The sequence below is a fragment of the Eubalaena glacialis genome, chromosome 10, assembly GCF_028564815.1.
Source record: "Eubalaena glacialis isolate mEubGla1 chromosome 10, mEubGla1.1.hap2.+ XY, whole genome shotgun sequence".
NCBI classification, from domain to species: Eukaryota; Metazoa; Chordata; class Mammalia; order Artiodactyla; family Balaenidae; genus Eubalaena; species Eubalaena glacialis.
The window spans coordinates 54246687-54266284 of NC_083725.1; the positions used below are offsets into that span (position 1 = coordinate 54246687).

The 19598-nt window shown below is 37.0% G+C and overlaps 1 protein-coding gene across 2 annotated transcripts in view; it reads right to left on the minus strand.

Annotated features, from left to right (window-relative positions):
- The window catches only part of FOLH1 (folate hydrolase 1), a 59697-nt gene extending 49385 nt beyond the window's left edge, over positions 1-10312 (minus strand). For both annotated transcript variants that reach the window (XM_061202733.1, XM_061202732.1), the window contains exons 1-3: positions 10049-10312; positions 7659-7764; positions 1949-2135 (exon numbers count right to left, since the gene is read on the minus strand). In XM_061202733.1, the coding sequence (XP_061058716.1) occupies positions 1949-2135; positions 7659-7764; positions 10049-10166 (411 nt within the window). In that variant the 5' untranslated portion in view covers positions 10167-10312. The remainder of the gene's footprint in view (positions 1-1948; positions 2136-7658; positions 7765-10048) is intronic.
- Positions 10313-19598: the final 9286 nt, after the last annotated feature.

A 19598-nucleotide genomic window follows, 5' to 3' on the forward strand; every position in this document is an offset into this window, starting at 1 on the left:
TACTTTTTGTGACATAAAAAAGGCAATATATATAGTTCAATCCATATGGCACGTTATCCTTACATAAACAAAGATAAAATAATGCATATAGTATTAAAAATATTTCTTGCAGAATCTATAAAATGCTAATCATATTTGTTGCTTGTGGGAAGGGGAACTCGTCTGTGTCGTGCAGGAAAGTAAAAGTTTGCAGTTTACCACATAGCTTGGCTATGAATAGTCACAATAATTAAACTGGGAGATGGGGACACAGTAAAAGAGCATTTGTAGTTGGGGTGAGAATAGAGCTGAACTGTCACAAGGTCAAAAGATAATGCCTGAATCTGAAACACAAGCAATACAAGCATGTCATTTAAAGAAACAGAAGTAAATACCAAAAGAATCAACTCAGTGTTGAACAGTGATTGCGTCAGGGAAGGGGGATATAGAGGGGCCCTTTGGAGAACTGTGTGATTCTTTATGTGCAGGTAAAACTTGGGTAAAAATAAAAATGATTTAATGATATAACTTTCAAAAAAGTTAATAAGCTTTTGGCAGCTAACACCATTCAGGAAAATCTCCAAAATGAAACTTCTGCAAGATAGGTTTATATTAAGTGACAGGCTTTAGAAATTTCATAAGTGCTTATAATAGCAAAAACAAATAACGAAATGAAATAAAAGCAAAGGTACAGTCAAAATTGGAAGTGAAGAGGAAGGAAAAAAGAAGAGAAATGAAAGTTTGCTATTTTCCTCATTGCACACAATTGCCAAATTTGATAAATCAAATTTGGTTTAAGTATGCGTATTTTTTTAACATTACCAATATTTTATTACATCATTAAATAATCTTCCTAAATATACATTTAAAGACCCCTTAATACTTAATTACATAGATATGCCCCTGCTTATGTAATAAAGGTTATGGGACCATAGGAAGTATATCAGTATTCCCCACACCTACCTTAAAAATATTTTTAAAATTTTGAAATAGTTTGATAATATTTTTAAAAGTTAAACTGTATTAACTACTATAATTTAAAATAGTGAATATGGAAACTTTCAACTCATATTAGGAAATTTAGCATGGGATTACATCACTGACTGTAAAACAACATATTAATCATGAAGGAGAGGCTGATTCATTAGTCAATAAGAGGAGGTGATTAAAAATTTATATATACTTAAATCACATGACATTTTAGTTGACTGATCAAACTGGACATATACGAAGCTATATGCAATTTAGAAGGCCCAGCTAACAAAAGGACTGAAAGAAGCTATCCAGAGTAAAAGGGGCTACTTTAAATATGGTAGCTGTAAGGCAAATCGGGATGAATATTGAGTTATATTTTATGAGCTTTCATATTGAATATATATCGTGATAAGAAATATCTCAATTACTTGTATTATCTTCTTTCCCAAGTGCCCTAACTAGCAAAGAAGATTGTAAATTCTTTAGTGTAGATATAATTCTATAGTATTTCTCTCCAAATTCTCCTTCCAAATGCCCACACCCAAGTTCTGGGCACAGAGCTGAACACATGATCATATGAGATATAATCATTAAGTACCAATAAAACCCTCCTAGCTCAAACAGCACTTCTCTGAATTTTCTAGCATCTTCAAATCTATGCATGATCTTTTATAGTCTGAACTTATCAAAAATGTATCAATTTAGTTGCTTAGAAGTTTACTAATAAATCATATTTTATATTAGTGTACAATACTAAAAAATAGAAAATAGCAAATATCATCAAACATCAATTTCTCAGAATCTTTCAAACATCACATAAGTTCAAACATCATAAGAAAGAGTTGGCACCAGTAATAAGATTATTAAAGGCATCATTCACAAGTGTCAATATTGATTTCTATCAGTATTTAGAGATGGTATAGGGCATTCTTTCACAGAAGGTATTTCAAAAGAGTAGACAAGGGGGGCTTATTTTTTCTTTCTTTCTTTTTACCTCATTTCCATCTTCATCAATTATTGAGATGTAGTTGGGATGAGTCTTATTTGGATAGGACAACAGGACATCATAATGGGCTAACTCAACAGAATCCAGGCCAAATTCTTTCCACTGAGACTGAATTTGCTTTGCAAGCTGAAAGTTTTGTTCTGTTCCAGCTAAATGTGGTATCCGTGTAAAATTACTGTTGAACAAAAATTGAAAGCAGTTAGAAATTTTTAGTCAGCCTTTATCTTAAATCAACAACCAAATAAGGCAGATTTACATTAAAAAATACTTTAAAAAAGCAAAGTGGCACTATTATTGCATCAAATAGATTTTCAAGTGTGTTTTGAAATTTTCATGCTCTAACTTGTACTCATTCAAGAGAAAAATTAGAAAAACTGATCTTTGTAGAGAATTGTTACACGCAATCCTGTAGATGTATCTCTATATATTAGATGAGGAAAGTGTTATATTCTTTCTTAAGACCCATGCATCTTTGAACTTTCATGGAATTATCTGTTTACTTCACCTTGTAAAATATAATTGGAAAATAAAAAATATTTTCATCCAAAGATCAAGCTGTGACATGCCAAGAACTACTGATAATTACATTTATTTTTAAATACTGAAAGTTATAGCCAAGTGAGAAACCTTTTGATTAGCAACCATTTTAAAGTGCCTTCCTTAAGGAGTAATCTGAACGTATTTACACAAGCTCAAACTGAATCTTTTGTGCTCCATTCACCATATATACTTATTAAGTAAGTATAATACTTAAAATCAACGATGAGAATTAGTCTGACCACAAATATCTTTAACAAATAAACTGTGTGGCTAAAATTTTAGCTACCACAAATACTTTCATGAATAGATTAATTTCTCATTTAATATGTCCAGATACTGGTGCTTTTGTTTGTTTTAAATTTCTCTCTCTTGGAAATTTGTTGTTTCCCTGAAGATTCAGTTCATTGGTATTTTCAAACCCCTTCAAGAAAAAACAAAAAATCCCATATGACAAAGCATCATGTATCATGATAAGACACTGATTTATTTCTAGCTCATGAACTTCTTGAACTTCATGAATTTCTGGTTCTAAATATGTAGATTTTTCTAAACTCAACACACTTCCATCCTGATGGTGATTTAAAAAAAACTAATAGACAACATGGCTATGATGATCCCAATTTCAAATGTTTGATTCTATTGTGTATCTTTAAAAAAAAAGGAGGAGGGGGATTCTGGTGATTAATTTTATAATTATATTAAAATCATTTAAATTGTATTTACAAAAATAGTATTAAAATTCTCATTCAATAATTTTTTAGGGGCTTAAAACCTTACATGGGATTTCTAATGTGTATTTACAAAATAAAGTAATGAAAAGAACACAATTTTAAAAGCCAGCTGAGGAGTTTGTATATCCCTTCATCAATGGATACCTGCAAAGAAAACAGAAAATAGCCAACAAGTTGCTATTTTCTTCCATATTACACAAATCCAAACTGTAACGTAACTAGATGCAGATGATGCATATTTCCTGAAGTCACAGCTATAACTCTATTCCTACATGAGAGAAGAATTGTTATGGGAATCTTGAACCTGCTCACACACGGAGGAGATCATTATTAGACTTTGTTATTATTGAAACCGAGTCCCCCTAAAACCGAGCTCCCCTGCCAAGTTTATGATTAACCTCTCTAACCAAAGCTTTATTCTCTTTCTCATTCTGCCCCTGTTCCTCTCAGGATTAAGAAGTACCAGAGAAAAGGGGGAACTGAAACCAAGCAGTACCCTGCAGGTCCCTCCCAGGTAGAAGAGCCCCTCAGTGTCCCCCGTTTCTTTTTTTGTAGTAAAAGGCTTTAGTCTCCTAGGCCTTCCATGGGTTCCAAAGAGCAGACTCAAGCAGTTACTAATTAGGGAAGTGAGGCAATAGAGAAACAAAGGAAAAGTGGTCAAGCAAGAAAGTAATGATAGCTTAAACAGTATAACAACCTGATGCGCTATCTTTGAGCTGTTCTGCAGAAACTAAGAACCCCACCCAGGTGGAGGATGGTGACTACATGCTGACCACAAGCACACAGACCCTAGACTAGTTGGAACCAGAAGGTTGATGATTCAGATTTCCAAAACATCACCCTGTTACCTCACCACCAACCAATCAGAAGAAAGTCCATGAGCTGCAACCCTCACCCCACATTTTGCCTTTAAAAACCCTCCCCTTTAGATAGCTAGTGGGAAGGAGTCGCATAGCACAGGGAGATCAGCTCGGTGCTTTGTGACCAGCTAGAAGGGTGGGATAGGGAGGGTGGGAGGGAGGGAGATGCAAGAGGGAAGAGATATGGGGATACATGTATATGTATAAGTGATTCACTTCGTTATAAAGCAGATACTAACATACCATTGTAAAGCAATTATACTCCAATAAAAACGTTAAAAAAAAAAATCAAATGGGAAAAATATTTTCAGATCATCTAAAGTATTTTGCCTATAAAAGTAAAGGAGAGAAGGAGTTATATATAATGCTTAAAAAAAAAAAAAACCCCTCCCCTGAAAGCCACCTGGGATTTCTGGTCTTTTGAGCATAAGCTGTCTGTTCTCCCTATTTGGCACCCTACAGTAAATGCTGGACTCCTTCACCTCAACCTGGTGTCAGTAGACTGGCTTTGCTGCACAGCAGGCTAGCAGACCCAAGTTTGGTTAGGTAACATTATGAGTGAAATTTCTGGTAAAAGTTTTGTCATTACCCACCAAGATGCAATGGTGTTCTATGATCAGGTTTAGAACCCACTCATTTGGAGCAAAGTTAATCCTGAAAATGATGAGTAGGAAAAAAGATTTGTTTCCAAGGATAAATAAATTAATTGGCCACAAAATCAGTGTATTACAGGTTTTGCCACTAACTTGTTGTATAATCCTGGCCATGTCTTAAATTTCTCATCCATACATGCGGAGAATATTGCTACCTCACTAATTCACAGAGATTTGAGGCTCAATTAGACAACTGCTAATAAACAGAAGTTCATTTTTTTTTTGTTTTAATCAATTGAGAAGTGTGTCACACTGTCTTGATTCTACTAGAATATACAGTTATTTTCTAATAAGAAGAATAATTTACAAATTATCCAAAATAACCAACAACATGTATTAACAAAAAAAATAGGCTCATACATCTCTGTCTGGCTAGAAAAGTTTATATATGTTCCAAGTATCATTATGTTATCTCAATTAATAAAGGGAGCTATTGGTATTCCTGTTTTCATACATTGCATCTGGTTTACAAATGCACAGTGCTTACAGAAGTTAGATGACTTAAAGACAGCCAGTGAAAGATGGAACTGGTATTCAAATGTAGATCAGTGAAAGTCTAAGACACTCTTCTGAAATAATCTTGTCTTTCAGAACAGGGTGGAGAAGGAAATTCCCTCTAAAGACATGCAAAATAGTTAACAGATCTGAGAATTTAACCAGATGTTACAAAACAAAAGGGAAAACATAGGACAACCTTGCATCCCAAGGGAGACTGAAAAGGCAGCCCCTACTTAATCCCCCCAGCCACTATTGAGAGTCAGGTAATTCAGAAGTAGTAGAGAATTTTTAGTAGTAAAGCAAAGGATTAGAAAGGGGAACAACATTTGTCTGATGGACAAATGGCAAATTGGAATTCTGGAGAGTCCAGGAGGCCTCTGGAGGTTCTGTGGTCCTCGGAGGGGTGAGTGGGGGGTTCTGTTAATCTCTTTCTTTTGTTTGTTAATGATGAAAATCCTTGAGTTCTAAACAGTTAGAGGAGCTTGGTCAAGGTCACGGAGAGTAAGCAAGAAGCTGACGGCCCAGAAAGTAAGCTAGAGGAAGGCATTCATTTTATTTCTTTGCTGGTCACTCCATCTCACAGGTTAGAAAAGGAAAAATGAAGCAGAGGCAGCACCCCTGTCTAGGAGTGAAGATTATATCTCACCAGACTTCCACTTTTATTATATCTATTATACATAATTATAGTAAAAGAAGTGCAAGAGGCAGAAAGATTTCCACAAAATTTAAGCTTCTGGATCTCTCAGTTAAAATGGCCCTTCCAAAGACTTGATAGGTGCCCTAGCAAATTTTATTCATAGTTTTAATTCTATTGTAATTAAATAGACATATGTGTTTGTATGACTATGTGTATGTACATCTATACATATATATATTTACTTGACTGTTTTTACATAAAATTATAACTTGTATTCACTAAGGAGTCCTTTAATCGTTATCAGGACTTCAAGTATGTCACTTTGAAAAAGCTAAGTATTCCAATCAATTATTCAATAAAAGTGTTTTATTTTTAGTTGCCTTGCAAATACTTTTTTTTTTTTTAATTAATTTATTTATTTATTTATTTTTGGCTGTGTTGGGTCTTCATTTCTGTGCGAGGTCTTTCTCTAGTTGCGGCGAGCGGGGGGCCACTCCGTCGCGGTGCGCGGGCCTCTCACTATCGCGGCCTCTCTTGTAGCGGAGCACAGGCTCCAGACGCGCAGGCTCAGTAGTTGTGGCTCACGGGCCCAGTTGCTCCGCGGCATGTGGGATCTTCCCAGACCAGGGCTCGAACCCGTGTCCCCTGCATTGGCAGGCAGATTCTCAACCACTGTGCCACCAGGGAAGACCGCAAATACTATCTATCTATCTATTTATTTATTTATTTATGGCTGTCTTGGGTCTTCGTTTCTGTGCGAGGGCTTTCTCTAGTTGCGGCAAGTGGGGGCCACTCTTCATCGCGGTGCGCGGGCCTCTCACTATCGCGGCCTCTCCTGTTGCGGAGCACAGGCTCCAGACGTGCAGGCTCAGTAATTGTGGCTCACGGGCCTAGTTGCTCCGCGGCATGTGGGATCTTCCCAGACCAGGGCTCGAACCCGTGTCCCCTGCATTGGCAGGCAGATTCTCAACCACTGCGCCACCAGGGAAGCCCCGCAAATACTTTTTAAATTTACTCATTTACCTCTTTTTCCCTACAGCAGGGATAGCTATTTCAGGAAATAGGGAGCTGGTTTTTACACTAGGTCGCATATATGCTCTCTAATTTCATGCTCATCAGAACAATATCACTATCCCCATTGTATAGAGGTGAAAATGATGGCTCAGGAAGGTTAAGTATTCACTCAAAGTTACTTTAATATCAGTGGGGGAAGATGGAATTTAAACTCGTGTATGTCTGACTTCGAAGTCCAAAATTTATTCTTTTGACTAAAATATACTATCTTCCTCTCAAACAGGAGTCAGCAAACTATGTTTCACTGATCAAATCCAGCTCACTTCCTTTCTTTGTACAGCCCACAAGCTAAAAATGGTTATCACATTTTGAATAGGTGAAAAAAATCAAGAGGAATAATATTTTGTGACATATCATTTATATGAAATTTAAATTTGAGTGCCTACAAATAAAGTTTTATTGAAACCGCCACACTTATTCAATTACGTATTTACTATCACTTTTTTGGTGCTACAATAGCAGAGCTGAGTAGTTGGGACAGAGATCAGCTGGCCTACAAAAGCTGGACCTTTACAGAAAAAGTTTCCTGACACCTGCTTTAAAACATCTCTCATGATAAAGTTCAGCTGAAGGTACAATCCTCTCCAGATGAAACATGATACAAGATCTTCAGTAATAAAACCTTTTTAAAAAGTCAGTTTCTGTTTATGAAATATTGGATCAAAACTTCTAAACAGAATAATAAACTTTTAAGTATATGCTTACTACAAGAACGTCTTGATGTTCTCTGCTTTCAACTCATCCAAAAATGCTTTCTTCACATTATGCTGTGGAATGTTAGTAGCTTCACTGGAGGATTTTATAAACCATCCTGTAAAATACAAACAGATATAGGAATGAGATATGAGCTTATAGACAGGGCCTATTTTTCCTTATTATTGTATTTATCATATATAAAACATAAGTTATCAATGACCTCTGGCATTAACTGAGATTTTCTGAAGTTTCATTGCTCTTGCCTACTTCCATTGGAAAAAAAAATCATGCAGACAGACTTAATTACAAATCAGTTGCAACATATTTTTTAATCCAATTTCAATAAGTATTGCTGATATTCTAAGAAATGTTTTATGAAATTAGCACTAAAATTGAAGATGGTTCAACTGATGGGAAAAATGAAGGCAAAAAGGAGATCCACCTTCTTTCTCCTTAAAGCTTCTATCCCCAGTGACGACTCCTCTGCTGACCCAGAATAAGCATTTAGTAAATGTTTGTAATGAATTAATTATGAGTACAGTTCAAGTACATAAATTGTTTCAAAGAGTTGAAGGCAATTCAGACTTGTAATTTGTTCTGGTTCTGAAACTAAAGCAAAATATGCTTAAATATGTTGTGCTTGCAGTTGAAGTAGGCTTCAGAAGTTCAACTTCAGAGAGCTACAGTGAAACTCCAATGCACCCAACATCTCTGCAAGGCACACAGTGAACACAGAGACTAGAGGCAATAGGTAGCCAGGTCGCGTAGAGCCATTAGCCCTGGTAGTTGGCTTCGTGACATAGTTTATTTAGATAAATAATATGATTTGTGCATAAAATGGTTACCAAAATCACCCGGCCAGCTTTCATGGAACTTTCCAGTTATTAATCACATACACATTACACACATGCATATATACATGCATATTGAAATAAATGGTTGGCAGCAAATGGAAATACAGTTCCACCAGCATGTAAAATAAAGGGACTTGGATTAGACTGTAGGATCAGGGCACTCGGAGGATGAAATGCTTGAATCGAGATCTAAAAAATGAGCTGGATAAAGAGGACGGAGGCCTGTGGGAGGGAGGGAGCAGAGAATCCTAGGAAAAAATTAACAAACATTAATAAAGAACCCACAGCCATTGAGCAGTGAATATAAGGATGGGGCTGAGGGCAATACTGGGACGAATAAAATGCTTTTAAAAGATGCAGAAGATCTTAATCCTCATGCTACCCTTGCCAAGTGTATTTCCCATGTTTACAGCTGAGAAAATTGAAACTCGAGTTGAAGTGTGGCCTTAACGAGCACACTTATCTAAGCCCCACAATAACCCTAATATCCACATGCTAGTTATGAGGAGAGTGTGGGCTCAAAGGTAACACAACAAGCAAGAAGAGGCTGAATTTGAGCCAGCTTAGTTGGTCTATGCCCTGGTCTTCTAAATCGCAGAAAGGGGACCCAGAATTCACAGTAGGGCCAAACTACCAGGCTATACCTTAACGCTAGTCCTGTGCATTAATGCCCAGTTAGAAGCATCTCCTCACCAGGAAAGAACTTTTAAAAAGTGCCAGTACCCCAATACTGTGCCAGGAGCTTTAGATGCTATTTCGTTTACGATTCCCACTAAGTTACAGATAGTATTCTTATAAAGGTTGACAAACTGTGGCTCAGAGAGACTTGGTAACTCGCTCAAGGCCACAGAGAAGTTGCAGAGTTAAAATTAGAATTTAAAAGAGTCTCAGCGAATCTGTGCTGCCCCCTGGTTATCATGGAGAGTTGGGTTAAGTCTGCAAATCAGTACACAGGGGAAGACGCTAAAGAACTGCTGTTAAGGATCTGTTCAGAGCACTGACAATGCCAGCCAGTTAGCTCCTAAATGTTCCTCTTTATTTACTCCCAAGGACGAAAGAATGAGAGAATAGGGCTCCCACGCAGCAGTGCCCTGAGTTCTACCTACTGTATACACGAAGCAGTTCCAGGCACAGGCACTAGATAAAGATCCCAAACAGGTAAGAGTCGTTTCTTGCAAAGCTCCTTGGACGACCTAGCAAATGCCCCTAGAGATCTGGCGCTCCTGCTAAAACGTACCGATTGCTCGCAGGGCCTCAGCAGTTGGAACTTCCTCAAGTTCAGTTTGAGTCTCTCCGTTCTACTCCTTACCCTGGGTGACTGTCCTACAGTAGCCCGTCCAGAACCCAACTGTGCACCGCCCCCAGCAACTCCCACCTAACGCGCGGGACCTCGTCCCCACGTTCCCCCAACCCGATCACCGCCCCCCACCCCCCGGGAGACCGGGAGACCAGCAGCTGGACCCACGCGGCTGCTGGCCCGGGAGTCCCGCGAACCGCCGAACAGCCGGGTGGGCTCGGGGCTGTGCGTAGCGAGGGCCCCCGTACCGAAGAGGAAGCCGAGGACGAAGAGGCAGGCGGCCAGCACCAGGGCCCCAGCGCACAGCCAGCGCGGGCGGCGCCAGGCGACAAAGGTCGAGTCGGTTTCGTGCAGGGGATTCCACATCTCAGCGCGTGGCCGGCGGGGCCTCCGGGGACCGGCGCCTCTGCGGTGGCCCCCCTGCTGCCTCGCGGGCGGCGGGGCAAAGGCTTCCTCCTTCGAGGGCCGCGCTTACCAGCTCTGCAGCCTAGAGTCTACTCCCAGCCCAGTCCACTCGCACTCCCAGGGCACTCCCAGTTTCTCCGCCCCTGAAAGTATTTCTAGTTTACTCTCAACCAATCCCGGAGAGCAAGAGGCAGCATCAGTCCCCAGAAGAAGAAAACCCGGCCCCTTCGGAGAGGTGCTTAAAAAAGAAGAAGAAAAAAAAAAAAAGTTTAGCTTGAAAATTTCTAGCCCTTATTTTAAAATAAAAGGAAAAGAAGGAAGAAAGGGAAGGAGGAAGCAAGGAACAAACTCTTCTCCTTTCTCCACTTCCAGACCACAATCCGATTCACAAAAAGAACACTAAGTTTCCCGTAATTCAATAGAACGATCCTCTTTTGTCTGTCTAGGAGAATGCATGTTCCAGGCAAGTTGGTAGACTAAACTATTTCTCAAGAACTTTTTTCAGATCCGAAATCCTATTAAATACTATTATAGCCCTAAAAGGAGTAAAATCAAGTAGAAAACGGTGGTGTCCAGTTCTGGCACGGCTTTGGATATTCAGGGAGTGAATTTTGGTGTCAATGCCAGTTACCACTGTGCTCTTTTTCCTAATGAGGATCATTGATACTAATCAATTATTAGGGAATTATTCCTCCCTTTACATAGCACAACCATTTTTAAAGAAATATTATTGGAATTTGCTGAAGGCAGAGAGTACATCTCTTTTTACATCAGAGCTGCCCTTGGCACTCTCTTACATTGTGGGTATGAAATCAGTCTTTGTTGAATTAACCTGAAGAGTCAATCACACATAAATCTACCCCTGTTATAAATTCTTAAAAAATTATAACAATGATATCTAAAGGAGGGCAATAACCACATGCTTTATAAAATCAATGATGTTCTTATAATCTGTAAGGGAGACTGTATGCATGGCCTCTAGCTAGGAGTGCTTTATGGAAGCATTGTATTTAAAAGAATCGTTAAGTACCAGCAGAGTTTGAACCAGGGGAGATGAGAAGAAACTTTGCGTCTGGGAGCCAGAGGGATAGTCAAGGAATGGCAGATAGTTTGCTTTGGGAAAGGGAGCGAACAGGGAGAGAGTGAGGAGAGACGGGGCTACATCATAGAGAATGTTGGGTACTTTGATAAAGAATTTCTGAGCTAAGTGAAGAGATGTGGGAAAATTAAAATGTTAACAGTGAACCAAGACAACGAACTACTAGATGACTTAGGACAGGAAAGGAAGGAGTTTCTTAATCCCTTTCTAACAATAGCTTATATTTATTAAATATCTCCTAATGTTCCTATTGTTAAATCTAACCAGGAATGGTGGAAGAATAATACTTACTGAGCACTTTCTAATTGAGCCACTTTATATACATCAACTCGTTTAGTCATCGGTACCCTTCGTGGTTGATACTATCACCTTTCCCATTTTACATGTAGGAAAACTGAAATTTAATGAGATGAAATAAATCACTCAAAGTCACAAAGCTAAGAAAAAATCCAAAGTGTGCCTTACTCTAGACCACTGTACTGCCTCCCTTGAGCATGGGCTGCATTTGCTAAGCTCTTTGCTTGTATTGGGAGGAGCACTGGTCTTGGAGTCGGAAGACTTGGACTTAAGCTTTGGATCTGGTCCTGTCTAAGCCTTGTACCCTGGAGAGTCACATATTCAGTTTCCTTGAATGTATCTTCTCATTTGTAAAATATAGGATCATCTAATAACATTATTAAGTACCATCTGTTAATAAAGATGTTCTGAAGGTCAGATGCGAGTATAAATGAGGGAAATTATATTTATTAAATATAAGAAGGGTTTTGAACAATGTTACAACTACCTAAAAATTTAATTAATACCCTTATGGTGAGCTGGGCTACATTTGAAGAAATCAGAGAACAAATGAACATCTGTCAAATCTTATTGAAAGGATTCCTTCTCCCTCATGAAGCTTACAGTTTAGTGGGAAAAACATAGCTTTTACGAGTAATTAATGACTGATTAATATTATGAGCACATTCTACATGGCAGGCACTTGCTATATGCTTTACAGAATTATTTCATTTAATTATCAGGATTTAGCCCAAAAGAATTTGAAATCTCTAACAGGTGATTTTGCAAGCCACACTAGATTTTTCTTTTCTTTTCTTTTCTTTTTTAAGATGCTCTCTCTCTTTCTTTTTTTTTTATTTTTTATTTATTATTTTTGGCTGCATTGGGTCTTCATTGTTGCACGCGGGCTTTCTCTAGTTGCGGCCAGGAGGGGCTACTCTTCCTTGCGGTGTGCAGGATTCTCACTGAGGCAAGCCACACTAGATTTTTCTGTTGCCACTATTTCTCTTTTACAGCTGAAGAAACTAAGTTGATTAACACCCACCCTCCCCCCCAAAAAGCCTGACACATGTTTGCTTTGATAAGCATTAGATCACACTATACTTCCTTCTTCGACTATTGAGGAAAGATTGTAGATGACTCTTCATATAAGGACTTGTAGAAGAAGAAGAATGCCAAACCCAGTAAGATACGTTCTTATTTTTCTTGATTATAACATTTATCATACTATATTGTAACTGTGTTCACTTGTCTATCTTCCTGGATATTGTGAATTTTTTTTTTGAGGTCAAGGACTTTATTTGATACATATTTATACCCATAATTCCTGGCACAAGATAGCTAGGAATGGCTATTTGTTTCAATGAATGAACAGGTGAATGATTGAACAGAAGAACAACTTTAATGTTAAAAAGGAAAACTATTTGCTTGATAATTCACTATGTATTATGTCACCTAATGACAAATGAAAAAATCTGACATCCCTACACCTTGCCTGGGTGCCTATTTGAGATTTCAAAAACATTGGTTTCATACAATACTCTCCCCAACCCTGCACCATTTACTTCCTTCACACATTCATTATGACTCATAAACTCCCAAGGAAAAATGAATACATCTGTTTAATAATGCTTTATTTTTGAAAGTGTCCAAAATTGCAAATGTACTCCTCTATGTGGACATCTTATTTCCACTTTCATATGCATAATTTCTTATATGGATGTATTATTTCCACATTCATATGCATAATTTTTTCTCTCTTTAAAGGTCCTGCTTAAAAATACCTGTGTTGTGAAGTCTTCTTGATATTCATAGACATTTGCTACTAATACACTGATCTCTACTTTTCCTTAATTTTGTGTCAGCCTTTTGTTACACATGTTACTCTCTTATTCCCTTTCAGATTTTAAGCTTCTTGGTGCCAGGAACCATATCATGTTCCTATCTATTTTCCAGAGTTATCAAAATGCCTCACATATAGAAACACCCTTTTGAATGAATGGATGACATTTTGCTAAGTAAAGAAGCGATTATGAGGTATAAGAGATCATTACTGCTACTGAAGAACTTTACTCAAAGGGGGAAGACAGGACCTAAACAGAAAGATAAATAACAATACCAGAAAGCAGAGATTATGAGCCAGAAAGAACAGCAATAGCTTGTGCTCAGGAAAGCATTTTGGGCTCCTTGTTTGTACCTAATGATTCATATTAACCTCATTAGCTTTTGTTTGAAGAGCACCTTGAAATATTTCATAGTGCCATATGCCCATCCATACACAAAAAAATGTGTGGCTCTACTTTGTAGGTAGGTAGATAAGGTAAAATGTGACCTGATCATCCTCTTCCTCTCCCAGTGCAGGAAATAATAGATTCAGAATAGAAATATTAAATGAAGGAAACGTAATACACTTGTATCTGCTACTAGTTATCAGCTCTTACAGAATCTCTAGACTGAAAGCTCCAAAGAGGAAGGGCTGTGCGTGACAGAGCACTTGGCACATAATACTTATACAATAAATACCTTTAAATGATTGAACAGTACAGCAACTATTAGATGATGAATAGTTATTACCTAGTTACAAAACTCTTTTAAACAATAGAACAGTATAGTATAAAATAAAACTATTTAACTTTAATTCAGTAATGAAAGAAAGCATTTTTGTCCTTTACTAATATATAATCATTTAGATATTTTATTCAGTCTGAAAAGCATTTCTTAAAATTATCACCAAGGGCCAAGTACTGGGCTGGGTCACAGAAACACCAAATAATAAGATGTTTTTTTTGCTTAAGCTGGGATTTCTGACTCTCTGAACTGTAAGGTTTGGTAAAAGCAGATGCTCAATAAATAGTAGCTATTATGATTCCCTACCTATGACTGGCTAGAATTGAATATATATAAATCAGTACAAAATAGTTGTGCTGGCTAACCAGGCTTGGAGAGAATGTGTATAATCCAACCTTGTTAGGCTGAAATGATTTAAAACAGTCTTGACCAAGAAATCTTGGAATATTGCTGTGAACCCGAGTGGGAGGAAGCTTGAGAGCTCAAACAGAACAATGTTGTCAGATTAATTTTCCAAGGTCTCTACTCTGTTTTTAATTTCCCAACTCAGAAACCTTAAGTGGAATCCAGTGCACTATATAGTGATTCTAAATTCCTTAACAAAGCACTGCAGGCTCTCTCGATTTTGTATTCTTTTTGGCAACATCCTCCATTAACCTCCCTGTCGTGTACTCTAATGTAATTTCCTTAGTCTTGCTAACCTTCAGTTTACTCATCTATAAAATAGTAATAATACAAGTTCCTGTTGCACACGGTGGTTAAAAAAGGTTAGCAGACAAGCCTGGCACTTAGATCACTGTGAGTGAATAAGAGATGCTGTGGTTACGTATTTCAAAAAAATCATGTAAAGTCATTATCTTATTTGATCAGATTATTTTAAGTAAACGTCATATATGTACTTAGAAATCTCATGTGTTTGAAACCAATACACTATCATTACGCTAACCTACGTTTAAGAAAAAACTATTCTTAAGAGAACAGTAAAGAAATATATTCCAAAGAGTAAAATGAGATACTCTATGCATAATACTAATATTTCTTTCATAAATTGAAAGTGATTAGATCAGTCAGTATGGCAATAAGGACAAGATAAACCTGTCTTTGTACAGACATGAACTAAATCAAAGAGTATTACACTCATCTCTGGAATCTGTTTGAAAGAAAACAATTAAAATTATTTTAGCTCCTTTATCCCCAGGCTCTAATACATATTTACTTTTTAAAAATACTTTAATGTTCTAAAGAACAAAAAATACTTTAAAGCTCCATGACAAAGGAAGCCATAAATAAAACAAAAAGGCAACCCACAGACTGGGAGAAAACATTTGCAAATTAAGCGACCGACAAGGGATTAATCTCCAAAATATACAAACAGCTCATGCAGCTCAATATCAAAAAAACAAACAACCTAATTAAAAATGGGCAGAAGATCTAAATAGACATTTCTCCAAAGAAGACATACAGATGGCCAAGAGGCACATGAAAAGATGCGCTGACATCTTTACTATTAGAGAAACACTAACTATTAGAGAAATGCAAATCAAAACTACAATGAGGTATCACCTCACACTGGTCAGAATGGCCACCATCAAAAAATCTACAAACGATAAATGCTGGAGAGGGTGTGGAGAAAAGGGAACCCTCCTCCACTTTTGGTGGGAATGTAAATTGGTACAGCCACCATGGAGAACAGTATGGAGGTTCCTTATAAACCTAAAAATAGAACTACCATATGATCCAGCAATCCCACTCCTGGGCATAGATCCAGAGAAAACCATAATTTGAAAAGATACATGTACCCCAATGGTCATTGCAACACTATTTACAATAGCCAGGACATGGAAGCAACCTAAATGTCTATCAACAGACGAATGGATAAAGAAGATGTGGTACATATATACAGTGGGATATTACTTAGCCACAAAAAAGAACAAAATAATGCCATTTGCAGCAACATGGATGGACCTAGAGATTGTCATACTGAGTGAAGTATGTTTGACAGACAAAGACAAATATCATATGATATCGCTTATATGTGGAATCTATAAAAATGGTACAAATGAACTTATTTACAAAACAGAAATAGGGTCACAGATGTTGAAAACAAACTTATGGCTACCAAGGGGGGAAGGGGGGGATAAATTGGGAGATTGGGATTGACATATACACACTGCTATATATAAAATAGATAACTAATAAGAACCTACTGTATTGCATAGTGGACTCAGCTCAATACTCTGTAATGACCTATATGGGAAAAGAATCTAAAAAAGAGTGGATATATGTATATGTATAACTGATTCACCTTGCTGTAGAGCAGAAACTAACACAACATTGTAAATCAACTATACTCCAATAAAAATTAATTTTAAAAAACCTTTAGTAAACATTCTTGAACAAAAAAACAAAAACAGAAACAGAACTCCATGACTTTTACTTAATCTGTAAATACAGAACCCTTGAACTCTAAATTACACATTAAATAACGTAGCTTGGAAAGACAAGAACTCTCTTCTCCAAGTGATTTTCTATCTTTTTAAAATTTTCAATCTTTTAAAGTTGGAAGGTGGTTATATGAACATATACATTTGTAAAACTCTTTTCACTATACATTGAAAATCTGTGCATTTTATTGTATATAAATTATAAATCACAAAAATTGATTTAAGCAAAAAGATAGGTGTATAGGTAAATGAGAATATTTCTTAATGATTCCTCTAAATTCCACTCTTTTAAAGTAATTAATTCTCATTCTCCTAAACTAGGGGAATCTTTGCAGACAAGTTTCTTTGCTTTGAAATTTTGAGAAATAGAATATTTAGCTTTTCAATCAAATGATAGAATGGGATTGTAAAAGGACATGTTTTAAGAAAAAATATAGGGTGTTTCGGTTAAATTTTATTACTAAAATGAAGCATGTTTATCTTTTTAAGAAATGTATATAGAAGTATAGGAAATAAGAAGCTCAAAGTAATCTTTTACACCCTTCTTTCCTTTCCTACACCGTATCACCCTCCAGAGGTAAGTATTGTAAACATTTTAGTATTAATCCTTCCAGACATTTTTCGATGCATATACACAATACCTTTAAAAATACAAAATGATATCATGCTATGCATTTATTTGTTTTTTTATTTTAAGAAAGCTTTTAATTGATGTGTACATACTTACAGAAAAGTACACAAATCATAATCGTACAGCTTCATGAATTTTTACAAGGTGCAAACAATGGTAATTCAGCATCAGGATCAAGAAACAGAACTTTACCAGGAACTCCAGATGCCCTCCTCAATCCCCTTTACATCTCTACTCCTCACATTGAATAATATCCACTATTCTATCCTGAATTCTAACACCAACGTTTAGTTTTGCAATTTCTATAAATAGAATTATATAGTATATTTACTTTTGTGTTCGGCATCTTTCACTCAGAGTTACATTTGTGAGATACTTTCAGTGATACTTTTCAGTAAATCTACTTTTCAGTAGATACTTTTCAGTAAATCAGCTCTGGCAAGGGAGGGAAAAGCCCTGATTTGTGGCATCTCTTAATTTCCATGATGCAAATACTCCCACAGGGGTAGATTTAAAGCTAAAAACGTGATGTACGTGAATTGGAAGGAGATGCCTGTAATTGCCTTTTTTGGGGTTGCATTGGGTCTTTGTTGCTGCGCACGGGCTTTTCTCTAGTTGCAGCGCGGGGGCTACTCTTCGTTGCGCTGCGTGGGCTTCTCATTGCAATGGCTTCTCTTGTTGCAGAGCACAGGCTCTAGGCACATGGGTTTCAGTATTTTCAGGGCACGGTCTCAGTAGTTGTGGCTCGCGGGCCCTAGAGCACGCAGGCTTCAGTGGTTGTGGTGCACGGGCTTAGTTGCTCTGCGGCATGTGGGATCTTCCTGGACCAGGGATCGAACCCGTGTCCCCTGCATTGGCAGGTGGACTCTTAACTGCTGCGCCACCAGAGAAGACCCCCATAATTGCCTCTTGTAAGCTGGTAGGAGCAGGCTCCAGCATACTACTGGGCCATATTTTTTCCATGTAGCAATCATTCACTCATTCTCTGGGCTATGAACTAACCAATTGTACAAACATGCCACCATCTATTTATCCATTTTCCTCTTGATAGACATCTAGATCATCTCCAGTTCTTAGCTGTTAGAAACTGTGCTTCTACGAACATTTGGCGATTATATGTATTTATTTCTGTGGGTATATATCTAGAAGTCACTCTTACCAGCAGTGTATGTGAAATTCTAATTCCTCCATATGCTTGCCAACTAAATTGTATTTCCCTGACAGCTAATAAAATAGAACAGCTTCTCCTAAGTTTGTTGCCCCACTTGTGTTCTTTGAAGTGACTGTTCAAGTGTTTTGTCCAATTTTCTGTTGGGTATTCTGACTTTTTCTTTTGGTGTTTTTGTAGGAATATTTTTGTACTTATGCCTATAATTTTATAATATGTTTATTTTACTCAATAATGCAGACTTTCATATTAGTACATAAATTTTTTCCTTTATTGTTTTTAGTAGCCTTATAATATTTTAAAGAATAGATGTGAAAAATAGATTTTTTCATTCTTAAGCATACCAAAAATTTCTATGTGTATCTGATTCATATGAGAGTTTAATATATTGAATCAAAGCTGAAATCTGTCCTGGAAAGTAGCACCAGGAATTTTGTTATGAATAAACATTTAAAAGGAGGAATGGCCCTTAAAGAACTTGAAAAATGAAAAGGTATTCTCCAGTCTGATGAAATAGAAAGGGCCATTTTATTCCACACACAGCAGAATAATCACCGAATGCTGGTGATTTTAGTTTGGTAAGAAGCAAGGTGAGTGTGATTTGGATAGGATAAAGTACAAATTGTTGAGATTTGTTTGGAATATAAAAGTAAGAGCTCAGCCAGAAGGTCATTAGGAATAACTATTGGCAAAGGTCACAGTTTTGAAGGTCTGTAGTGGGAATTCTGAGAAAAAATACATTATTAAGACCTAGACTAAAGAGAATTAAATTAGCAAGTGTCTAAAGAAATATCTTCCTCAGAGTTCTTGAGAAAATATGGAGAATGGTAAACTAAAGATTCAATTAAATGTAATTTTATTGGGAGAGGGGAGGAGTGTTGATTGGTGGGATGTTTCATTGTTTAAGCTAGAAACTAAAAACTCTGTTTTTTGGGGTTTTGGTTTTGTTTGTTTTTTAAATAATTGGAAATCTTTTACACTATTGTTCGGAGTGCAAAATGGTGCAGCCACAATGGAAAACAGCATGAAAGATCCTCAAAAATTTAAAAAGAACTACCTTATGATCCAGCCGTCCCACTTCTGGATATTTATCCAGAAGGATTGAAAGCAGGACTCGAAGAGATATTAGTACTTCCATATTAATTGCAGCCATATTCACATAAGATAAGATGTAGAAGCAACCTAAATATCCATCAACCAATGAAAG